Source organism: Apteryx mantelli, chromosome 10 (genome assembly GCF_036417845.1).
Source record: "Apteryx mantelli isolate bAptMan1 chromosome 10, bAptMan1.hap1, whole genome shotgun sequence".
In the NCBI taxonomy this organism is placed as follows: Eukaryota; Metazoa; Chordata; class Aves; order Apterygiformes; family Apterygidae; genus Apteryx; species Apteryx mantelli.
The window spans coordinates 8,938,921-8,951,739 of record NC_089987.1 but is presented as its reverse complement, the minus strand read 5'-3'; the positions used below and the strand labels follow the sequence as shown (position 1 = coordinate 8,951,739).

Here is a 12,819-nt window from a genome sequence, read left to right as displayed (position 1 = left end):
ATTCTAAGTCAGGCTAATAAGTTGTGTTAGGAAAAGACTTTTAAACAGTACTGTATATTAAAATCACACAAAGATAGTTATGATATGTCATAGGAACTTTGTTTTGCTATTTGTCCTTCTACATTATTATTTATGGTTATACTGGTAATCTTTTATAAATACAATTTTGGGCACACATGACTTTCTAGAAATGCAATACAAACCTGCAGAATATAATGCTGAATTGTCCTCTGGGATCGTTTAACTATTAAGTTAAAACCAGAGCTTCCTGTTGAGCAAAACATGCTGATTTACTGTTGTAAGCTCTTGTGATAGGGAAGGTAAGTCATCCCTGGGAGTTTCTCTAGCATGTTATGAACCACAAACTAAGAGTTAGAGAATTACTTTAATAGAGTCTTCCACTACATGTTCACTTAACAGTGAGCAATATGGCATGCTCATTTGCATAGTAATAAAAGTGCAGTAATGAAAATTATTGGACTTTTCTCACCCCTATGGAGTGAAAGATACAGCACTTTGTGGTTATTTTCTTTTTTTAAAAAGCCTATTTTAATGCAAACACACAAAGAAATAGGGTGCAGTTGCTATGGAAACACTAACTCTTAATTCCTTGATGTGTGTATGTAACACAATGACTGTAGTATTTCACTAAGCCTGTCTTTTGCGTATAATTTTCTGTGCATTTTTAAGGAATGATTTAGTAAACAGCTAGGAGAATGGATGGAAAGGACTGTAACATAGGAAAGACTTCTATAGGACATTAAGACTACATATCTGTAGTTCCTGAACAACAAAAAAAAAGACTTAAAATATGCCCAGTTTCTATTTCTTGAAAATTTCCAATCTAGATAGTCTCCTAAGCTTATTTCATATCATTTCTGTGAGCTGAAAACCCATAGCACTTATGCTCTTGGCTACTGGCTTTCAGGTATATTAATTGAAAACCTGGAGAGAGTGAAGCAAGTTTTTAGAATCCACTGTCCTACGTAATGCTGGAAAGAATTAGCAGGTATATAGCCAGTACGGATGAAATTGCATAACCATCTGATAAACTGCATCTATTATGTGCAATTGACCTTGCAGACTTCACTGTGCCCAATATCCTTTTTCCCTATTGCTTCTACTTTCTGCATTCTAACAGTGTTAGAGAAAGGGAACAATCATAAAATATGTGTGCCTAAAAATACTTGTTTGTAATTCCATTCTAAATTGCACTTACCTAAGATCCAGAATTAATAAAATCTAGTCCAGCGCTAGGCCAGATGCAAATGGATAGGTCAGTACCTTCTGCCTCTGCAAAGAGAAAGCTTGGAATGTTCCACGTCCGTAAGTGGGTCTGTCTTTGCAATGGAACAGACAACACCGGTTATACAGTTTTCAACTGTGTACATTTTTTCACGATGGTTAGCTTTCTGGGTTCCGTTATGAAGCTATTAAATTGGAGATCTAATTCTTTAAGCAAAAGCTATGTTAGGCTTTTTTTCACCATCTCTTGGCTTGAAATAATGGCAATCAAGATTTCCACTTTGACAGATGCAATAATCCAAAAATTGATCTAATTTATGTAATACTTAAACTATCTAAAACTTTTTCCAGTAGATTTTTGGTAGTAAATCTGGCCTATCCAGAATATATAAATACATTAGGCAAGGAATTAATTGTCTCACATTCCTTCCTAGGACTTCTTACAAATTACTTATGCCTATATCAAAACCTGTTCAAACATCTTTCTAGATATAAAATTTCAAATATTTATATTTTGATGCTGTTCCATGTGGTTATCTAGTAAGATTTTATTCTTTCTTTGACTCTTCAAGAACATAGAAGAAAGAACGTGATAAAGAATATTAACATATATGTAACATTTATATATTGATAGTCTGTCCTCCCTTGTAGTACAACCAGTGTAAAATATTAGTTATTAGCATTGTGTTAGGGAAGCACTGAAAATTTAAAGTAATGCTCAATGAATCTAGACAGGATCAGGCACTGTTTCCTTTTTTTATTCTACTCTTTAAAAATGAAATTTATAATGATTTCTAATTGGAATTTAATTGTCCGAGAAATTATTGGTCAGTTGCTTTAGGGATTACAAAAATAAATATATAAGACAAAAATGTTATTGACTTCATTGGACACAGGAAAGTTCAATAATTCTCATTAAAAGCCTAATAAACCTTATCTAGTATGAGCTAACTACTGCTGAAATTCGGCTCTGAGTGCTGGATCTGGATCCACAATTGTCTTAGTTTCCACTTCTCTGGAAAATGCTTGGAATCAAGTGCAATAAATCTTTCCTGCTTATTTTAAAATGATATCTCATCCTTTCATACCCCTTTGCAGCTCTGTGTGATTTTAAGATGATCAACTGCAGTATCATTCTGAGTAATCACAGAGTAGTTGGGGTTGGAAGGGACCTCTGGAGACCATCCAGTCCAACACCCCTGCTCAAGCAGGGTCAGCTAGAGTAGGTTGCCCAGGACCATGTCAAGTCGGGTTTTGAATAACTCCAAGGATGGAGACTCCATGACCTCTCTGGGCAATGTGTTCCACTGTTCAACCACCCTCGCAATGAAAAAGTGTTTTCTTATGTGCAAGCGGAATTTCCTGTGTTTCAGTCTGTGCCCATTGCCTTTTGTCCTCTCACTGGGCACCACTGAGGCAAGTCTGGCTCCATCTTCTTTACACTCTCCCATCAGATATTTATAAACATCTGTTTGACATAAATGAAATACTCTGCAGATACTATAGATGATCATACAAATCATATGAGGTGCTTCATACAAAGTTATTCAGATAATCCCAATCTGGCTATCCAAACAGTCTTTCCCCTTCTAACCTTAGTAGCTTGCATTATTCTGGGAAACAAGCAACATTGGTTAATGATGATATGTTAAAATAATCCTATGTTCCCAGGACAGGAATGACTAAGGTTTTATTAAATTAAGGTTAGATTATTATGCATATAAAATTTCACACCAGAAGTTAATTTTTTTAAATATATTTATTCAACTAAGGAAAAAAAGGTGGTAGAGGAAAGGAGAAAGGATTAAAGATAAATTATATATTTTGGTCCAGTGGCTGTAGGAATCAAAGACTACTGTAGGCATCATGAGTTTTTCTAAAACATGCTTTTCCCCCTTCTTTACTGCTGAATGAGATTATTTTGCTTGCTTAAATCAGCAGCAGTTTTTTGCCAGATGCTCTAAGATGGGTACCTTAGGGCAGCCAGTGAAAAACTGCTGCTGATTTAGGTAGGTAAAATATACTCTGCCTCTTTGTTCTGGAGGAAGGTTAAATGGGACAGATCCAGTTCCTGTTCCCAGAACTTTCAATCTATGGTCTGTAAAGGCCTTGCAAGATTGTAAATTAGCATCTTTAATCTGACACATGGAAAAGTGAGAATTTGTGCTATAGAATGGAATGTTGTTTTCAATACTCTATGCCAGGAATGTTTGTATTTAACAAGAGCTTTCTCTGTTGTAGGTAATTCAGATTGTCAGTGCCATTGACAAAGATGATCCTAAAAACGGGCATTATTTCCTATATAGTCTTCTTCCTGAAATGGTCAACAATCCAAATTTCACCATCAAGAAAAATGAAGGTAAATATAAAATGTATGTTGTGTGTAGCTGAATAGCTTTGTTTTGTACTGCCTTGTTGACTTCCAGTTACTTTACCAGTTTGTTGCTCGAACATTACAATGTAGTTTGTTTAATGGTACCCTAACTACATCTGTTAAGCTAATTTCAATATCTTTACAGTAGACAAGAATAAAGTAAAATGAATACTGAATTTAGATCTAGAAGACAGTTCACTGGCTTATATAAAACTTGCATCAATGGATTTAATGCCTGTTATATTTCTATTAATTTTGAAATTCCAAAGAGATACACTATAAAATGAAAATCTGAAATTCTATCAAATGAAAATCTGAATTGTTGATCCAACATTGGCTGGATATTGATGGGGGCATCAAATTAAATATCTACTAAATCCCCAACTGGAAACACATTTTAAGCCTGTTTGTTGTGTGTATAAAGGTCCCAACGTATTTCAGTTAAGCATTTTTACTAGAAAGAGAAATCTGCTAGGTCAGCAAAGCCTGGAAAGGCACTTTGTACCATTACACTTAAGAGCAATTCTGGAAAGGCATAGTATCATTTGGTAATATTATAGAAGCAGAATTTCATTCATGATGAGAAAAAAAGACTCATGTTACTATTGTTGAGCTATAAATTTAGACTGATCCTTTTTCTTGGCACGCATATACTTGAAGGTCATGTGAGAAAGAGCTGGGAATAATCACAAAAATGCTATAAATTGTGCCTTATATATTTGTACTTACTTGTACATTCAGCAAAGTTTTTTTGTTTTTTGTTCTTTTAATATAGGAGCACCCTATCAGGAATTTTAGCAAAGTTCATTTTCTTATTTCCTATATTTGAAATGATAATAAAGGAAATCACTAGTTAGTCTATTAATAATAGGAAGATATTTATGTGTGAGGTGTGTGTGCATGAGTGTAAAAGTGATGTATGAATTGTCAAAAAATAAACAGAAAATGCTGTTTTTACTTTTTATTATTCTAACTGTTCCAGTCAAGAATGATTGTTAAATGATATTATAAAAAGCTAAATTCTTAAACCTGTTTGAATATATCATGGTTTTCCTCTTCAGTTAGATATGTTTTCTTTTATAGCAGTCACTGTAAGTATATATCTGCCTATATCTGTACTTTCATGTAGGAAATGAGTCATTACATGTTTTCTGCACTTACAGTGGAACATTAAAAAAAAAAAACAAGCTCTGTTTCATAACCAGCAGAGCTGTAACACAAATTGAGTTAAGCATCCTAAATGTGAGATGGTTTGCTTAGAACAGCATGACAAAGTAAACAAAGGTCTTAACATTTCTATTTGTGTTTAAATACTTAGTTCATATCACTAATTAGCCTTGTCTCTCCAGTCTGTTACCTATTTAAGACCCACTCTTACTCCCAGTTACAGCCAATGGCAAAATACCTCCTGAACTGAGTGGGAGTAATGAACCCTCCTGTATAACATTTTTTGGAAAAATAAGTCCAATTTTGTTACAACTCAGTTTTACACATAAATTTTAATGCATGGAATCCGTTAAATGTGTAAATCCTTTTAAAGCAACCAGCCAAAATCCCTTTGGAAGTAAAAATCCACTTGAATGGACTCTTCAGATTTAAGCTTTCAGTATCAAAAAATAAAATTCCAACTATACATACCATCTTTTTTTTTTTTTAATCAAAATTGCTAACCAAAAAATTTCGTCCATGTGCTACATGGACTCCAACACGATCTTCCATGTGAAGCAAATATTCCTGTCAAAGCCAAAATAAGGGTATAATTTGGTTGAGGTGAGGTTTTATGTCATAGTAACACCATAAATCTTTATTCAGTTACACCACTTAAACACTAAACTTGACCATGACTTTGTCTTTCATATATCTGCAAGATAAGCATGAGTGATTATTCTTGCTGAACTTCAGTGTTCCTAAAAAAACAAAACTCAGAAGTCAAACTCATAGTCAAAGTACTAATGAATGTCTGGCTTGACCTAAAGTCAGTTTGGTATGGTTTATTAAAAGCAGCAGAAAATGCCTATAATAAGCTCTGCTCTCATTTCTGGAGAAATGTGTTTCTGCGGCTCAGATCAGTTCTGAGGCACAACCCACTTAAGCTTGGAAAGGAACCATTTCCTCGTACTGGTGGGCAAACTCCTCGACAGCTTCCTGACTTGACTGCAGCCTCACCTTCCTCCCATATCCTTGGCCCTGCCCCTAAAACAACTAAATATTTGTTTGGCAACAAATTCCTGAAGGCAGGAAAGACCGCTATGATGGCTGCTGAAGAAATGATACCATCTTACAGGTCTTAACAATGGATTCCATTATCTCAGGAAACCTAATATAGAAATCCAATCTTTTATTTGATAAAATTAGTGGAGTTTTTTTCTTTATTTAATGATTTTTCAACTGTTGACTTTCTCCAAAATTCTATCAAGTGCAGAGGAAAACAAAACAACCCTTTTTCTAGAGCTTTTCTGAAATTATCTTATTGTTTTGGGTTCTTCTTTTGTGCTTTAGGTAGCATTGTGGCATTTGGCAATTACTTTTGTACTTCAGGAAGTAATGACATTATTTGATCTCATCTGTTGGCACTAGCATTCAAACAATGCAATTTGGCATCTGCTGTGGGAAGAAAGCTGTGAAGTTCTGTTTCTGTCCCTCATACTAAAGGATACATATGACGCATGTACCTTCTCCTGCCATATGGAACATAAGCATTAGCATGTATTTGAGTTTGTTGCCTATGGGCTAATGCTTTTTTTTTTAACTTTCCAGATTGCCCTATGGCAATTTCAAATTATACTTCAGCAATTAACTGTTCTGCCCAAACAGATCTACAAATCTTCTGATAGGGTACTTGTTATTGACAGATATTTTCAGTTGACTGACACAAATTCATTAGAGACCAAAAAAACCACTTCTCCTAAGGTTATACTGGGTTTTACAGAAATTGTCCTCTGATCCATAGCAGAATCTGTTCCTTGAAATGATTTACAGGCACTCTAACAAGGGTTTTATCTGTTGGTCTGATAAATTTGCATATTTACAATCCCTTCTGCAGACAGGATGTCCTAAAATAACCCATAGAGGCTCTACTGCCTTTCTGATGGCTCGACTAAAAATGTAATCTTAAATGTCATCATACATCTCACCAAATGTCTCTAGATCATCTCTCAGCAATCTTTATTTCTCATACCTTCTGATCTGTTCTTTCTGTTCTTTTCCCAGATCAAATGTCTGCTACTGAATAGTTTTTCTTAGGCTTTGTGTAAAACAATCCTACTATCTTGAACTGTAATGCAAGGAAAGCTGGTCATTTAGCTGGCCTGATGCATAAACTTTTATCTCTTCACAAGAGAAATAATAAAATTGCATAGCAAAGGTATAATAAGTTCATGCAACAGCAGAAAGCGTATAATGTTTTCTGTATCACTCCAGGTGACTAAATCTGTGAGTCCATGACAGATCAAATCCTTGATTACATAAACTCATATAGACTGTTCGGCTGATCATTTTTCACCTGTCATTGTGCTGAGTTTCTGGATAGAAGCAGGAATGGGAAAAATTAAAATAAATGCTTTGTGTAGTGTTTCTGACAAACTTCAAACCAAAAAGAATCGAAGCACTCAGATGAAAATGTCTTATATTTAGACAGAATTTGATACACTCTCTTTTGAATCCTGTTTTGAATGGTTTAGAATCCTTAGCTGAATGAGGTTAACCCTTCAAAAAGTCTGTAGGATCTACAGCATAACAGAAAGCTGACAGGAATTTAGAGGACTGGTAAGGATTTTGTACCTTCATGGCATCAGTAAATTGAAATGAGATCTCTGGAAACGGAATTATCATTTGTTTATAGTTTTTTCTCAGGTGAGTGGTCTTCACAAAACATTATCTGAAATCTAATGCTAGTAAATGGATTGTCTCCTTCATTCCAAGCAATACACTCACAGCATTACACATGTTCAACACTGAAGTCCCACCATTCTTATGGTTTCCTTAGGATGATCAACAGAGAACAGAATTTTGTGATAAAAAGCAGTTTTCACAGATGTAAACATTCCGATGCTGCAAATGCAATTTTTACTTTCAAAAACTAGCAAATACAGGTTTGCCATAAAGTAATGAGACTTCACATTTTTCCCAAAAGATTTTTCCATTGTGTTTCCATTTTTGTCATGCAAAATAATGTTTCCAAATGTGCTAAACACTGAATCAAATGTTCTGTAGTGCCTTTGGATGCAACTGTTCTTCTGACAAGAAGTGATATTCCATACCTCTAACTAGGGCTCATATAGTAGCAGCAGTCAAAGGGTTATTTGGAGCATGGGCAGACCTTACTGTTAGGGTTAGAAGGACCATCATAATGGTATACATTCCTATTCCTCCGGAAGTCCTATAGCCTCATAAGAAAGCAGCCTCTCCCTTTCCCCATGATGTTCTATGTCTATCTGGTGATTTGAGCTCTTAATTTGAGCCAAAGTGAATTTGGCATAGTTAATAGGGATTTTATTTCTTTTTAAATTGAAGCATTATATATACTTCAATGATGAACTTCTGTTGGTTCTCTATAACAAACTTAGTATTTATTTTCAGTCATGCATAGTCTATTATGCCTATGAATGCCTATAATAGTTCCAAGAATGTTCATGTTTAAATGTTCATTTTCTTTGTTCTTTGCATCTAGCAAGTTTAATCTGTCACTTATGTCCTCATTGTACTGCTTTGAAAGTAGTAGGCAATGTGCCATATGTTTAAAAGGAAATAGCCTGGTATTATAATCACTCCAATCACTAACTGGATTCCATGCCTTTGTATACTGTTGCACATCTTATTTAAAATTTGTTGTTTTCCATCACCTCCTTACCATTTATAAACCAAGGTTTCTAAACTATTCAGAAATAGCTGGAGAAGAGAATACCTGCAACATCTAATTTTGATGTCCCAAATAAGAAAACTAAAAGCAAATGACCAGAACTGCTTAATTAAAGAAAGTACTTCTGTATCAGTCAGTGGTTTCTAATACAATAAAACCTAGATTTGTTCACATTTTTTCCCTGAAAATACTTTTTAGCAGCATCTGTCAAATGCCTACCTGGAAGATGTCTTTTTTGTTCCCACAATAGTAGCTCTCGTGCTAAAATGAGTTTCTTCCCCTGAATTAGTTTCATTCTGCATTTCTCCATAAGTCTCTGGCATTGTCTCAGCTGCCAGCTAAAGCTCCTCTGTGTTTTTGATTGACTTTTCTTTCCAAATATATATCTTGGAGAGTTAAGAGGTGGTACTGTTATTTCAATGCTCTCCTTCTACTTTGTGCAGTTTCAAAGTTAACCCACTGGCCTCAGGTACAAATTGCCTTAGCAAGGACATCATTAAACCCATCATTTCTTGATGAAAGTACAATAAACATTCAGAATAACAGCACCCACATGGTCCCTTGGATATAAGCTGTAAATCCTCTTCCTCTTTTGCAGCTTCATGCAGTTTTACAAGAGCCTCAGGAAACTTTGTGGCCCAGCTGCCATCCACACCAGAGGGACTTTCACAATAGCAGTTCTGCAGGGAAGCACATGCTTATACACTTCTAATATGTTTAACGATCATCCTCTTTTTTTTATACATAGGTAATTAGACATTTGCATGTTTTTTCTAAGTACAGTTATAAAATGTATGAAATCACATCCTTGTTAGTGTTTTTCTTAAAAATTAAGATTAAGAGATATGATCAGAGATGTGTTCTACATCCTATAAGCAAATATTTTTCTACCATGTCTGCAATATTAGTGGCATGGAGTAGCATTTAGGAAACCACATCTAAAATAGTAAAAGAATATGATGCGTAATCTGGGAAATGCTATTGATCAGAAAATCTCTTAATAGGCATAGTTTTGTCACCTGAAATCACAGGGAGTACTTACATAGCTAGGCGCATTCAATGTGCAAGTAGCGGAGTTAAAAATAAATTATGCCTATGTATTAAAAAATAACAAAGACAAATTAACCTATAATCTGGCACTTCTGTGCCAGAGTCTGTCAGCCACAGACACACGTCATGTGTCTCCAGGAGCATTCAAAGTGTGAAAAAAACATACATATGTATATGTGTGTGTGTGTATGTGTGTGTGTATACACTATCAGTCTTTTTCTCAGCATGGAATTAAAACTGGAGCAGTTTAAAGAGCAAATATCAACATTTTTTATAGAAAGGGGATAATAGAACTACCTGATATTGTTATTTTTATGAAATGATATAGTTAATAATGAAATGGTTAATAAAAAATTATTGAAAGATTTCATTTGGCATGGCTGAAAGACTTTTTTCAATAAGCTCTTTTTTATACTTTTTATTGTAAATTATGATTTACAGAAGTTAAAACAAGAAAGCTTAAATAAGATGTTTTGCCCAGGCTGAGTACAAAGGTCTCAGTTTTATCAAAACAAATTGTTTGGTAGTTAAGGACTTAGCCTCATGAAACATTTTAGTTCTGCATATTCAGACTACTCTCATGTGAAATTCTATTTCAGAAACCTCCTAATTATATTTCAGACATATAATTGCTTTTCTTACTTGAAAAACAGTATGTGATTTATAGGCCTGAACTACTGCATTCTATTTCTGATGCACAAGTTAGACTACACAGCTGGGTCCAAGCCCCTTTCTAAGAATAATGTCTGAAGTGTATCTCAGTCTTTGTGCTGGAAAACAAGGAAGAATTAGGATCCGGCTGTGTGGCGATAAGAGAATGTTATGCCACCTTACCTCTGTCACTATTGGAGCAGGCAGGCAGGGATATAGGCCTGGAAAAGGAAAAGGCAGATTCTAGCTTCCAGTCATTAATATGCAAAATGTGGTATTCAGCCAGTGCAAATGCTTTTCCTGGAGCAAGTGTATGTGCCTTAGGTGATATCTGTGAGACCCTGAAATCATTCATTTTTATAAGGGGCAGAGGAAATGCAGTTCCTTATTTATTATAATCAGGTTCCTTCATCCTTAGTCCTTAGACAATTGCCCTGATTGAAACTGCTTTGGATCAGAAGCTATGTTAGACCATCCTTTGTAGGAAAAGTAATCAGTGTTCTTATTTACATATCTGACAGAATTCTAAGCTATAATGTCATCCTGTGAAGTAATAGCCTGTGTCTAAGGACTCAGAAAGACAAGCCCTCTCTGCTAATGATAAAGTGATAAGCAACATCAGGTGGTTATCAGTGCTATAAATCTTTAGAATAGTCTCAAAATCTAGAAGACTGGTAGAATTTCAAGTTAATTATAGTATTACCAAGGGACCTCAATACATTCCAGTAACACTCAAAAGTTCTGTCTTGCTAGGCATTGAATCCATTTCCAATTTCCATTGTATGATTTCCTATTGCAGTTGAAGCAATATATTCAGCTCTTCTACTGTACCAACTTGCAGTCCTAGTAAGCTTTTCCATGGTACAATAGTGTTATTCCCATCTGCTCTGAGACCACCAGTGAAAATATTCTCTCTATATATATCTTTCATGTCTGGTAGCTTTCTGCTGTTGGCCGTTTTCTGTTGTTCCCTGTTCTGTTATTCCTTGATGTTGAATAACAACTGAATGCTATTTGAAACAAGTTCTCTGGCATAGAAGGATGTTATGTTATTCTCTGAAGTGAAGATTTCATTAATGTAGATGGGAGACCAGCATTTTTCCTCCCTCTGTCCTTTGTATGCCACTTCTTTCACTGACATCTGATTCTGCTGTCTTTCCCATCTTTCTTCTTGCATGTAGACCACTTCTTTTTCTGGACTCCCTTCTAATTAGAGCCACAGAACAGGTGAAGACTAAGTGCAATACCCCTGCAAACATACTTTTTAGCCCTATCTGGATGATTTACTCCTTCTTAAAATTATTATGTGCTTTCCACTGCTTCTGTAGGCTGAAGAGATGAATTCTTCTTGGTGCACATAGCTGCTCTAGCTGAAACTGAATGTCAGAAAAATAGAATCAACTCTTCAAAGTGTAACTCAGCTACCAACTTCTTCCACGCTTCGACCATTCTGTCTATTCTGTCCATCTGAAACCTTATTCACTCCTCTCCTGTATTCAGGATGCAGGGCTCCAGACAGACAGAATCTCTCTCTTCTCCGTCCTAAGCCCGATGTGATCCATCAAGTCTTCATTCAACTGGACAGGCCAACCTGATGAATGAACCAGCAAGGAGGGGGCCATCTGGTAAGCCGATCGTCCTCTTTTAGGCATCTTTTGGCTCTTCTTCAGCTCTGCTGTGTTCCCCACCACATCTGTACTTTTTACAGCTTTGTAGCTGGGAAAATGTTTCTCCTGGAGCATTTCTGTTCCAAATGCTATTTAACCTTTCAGTCTTGTTTTAATCTATCTCTCTCTGTTATGATGACTTCTTTCCAACCCTCACAAGTATAATCTTACAGACAACTGCAGAAGAGTTGTATATGCAGACTGGAAAAGAAGACTCATTTCCACAGCATCGTATCCTTGTAGGGAAAGCCTTGTTTTTATTTATCATGTGAATCAATCACGATTACATAGTTATTTCAGGAAATTTATGTAAACATGACCCAACCCAAAACAACACAAAATGTGAGGGATGAAATACAGGAAAATACTATATATATGCAGTATGCTATTATGCTTACATGGCCAAAGAGACTTTTACTTTATTTATTCATAATTTATTAGTTGTGCTGCTAGCAACATAATGTTGACAAGGCGTCAATTATGTTTCATTTTATAAATCAAGCTAATTAAGAACCAGATGCAATCTGAGTGAAAAAGATCTGAGGTCAGTGTTGTGCACCATATGTATGACAGTATGATGAGGAGATGGATTGGACAGCTGTGAATTTTTGTGCTATAGGAGTTTTATCATGCCCAGATAGTGTAACATACTTATCTCTTTTTTTCTAGTTTATCTTACTAATTTCTCAATAAAAGTGCATGCAGAAAAGTGAGTAACACTAACGTTACTTTAAAATAGTAAGGAAAGGATAAAAGGTCATGAAAACAAAACAGAAAAAGAAAAAAATTTGGTCAGTAAATTACCATGAAATGATAATATGGAACATGGATGAAAGAAGTGATAGAGATAAAAACAAATTAAATTTTCAATATGACCTAATTTCGGAAAAGTAATGGGGAAAATAATAATTAAATCAAAGTCTCAAAACTGAACTGCTCAGGAGACAGAAGACACTTCTTGGCCTTGTTCTGAC

The 12,819-nt window shown here is 35.2% G+C and overlaps 1 protein-coding gene across 2 annotated transcripts in view; it reads left to right on the top strand.

Moving 5' to 3' along the window:
* The window catches only part of CDH8 (cadherin 8), a 150,526-nt gene that overhangs the window by 118,996 nt on the left and 18,711 nt on the right, over positions 1 to 12,819 (top strand). For both annotated transcript variants that reach the window (XM_013941160.2, XM_013941159.2), the window contains one exon: positions 3,487 to 3,604. In XM_013941160.2, coding sequence (XP_013796614.1) covers positions 3,487 to 3,604 — 118 coding nt within the window. The remainder of the gene's footprint in view (positions 1 to 3,486; positions 3,605 to 12,819) is intronic.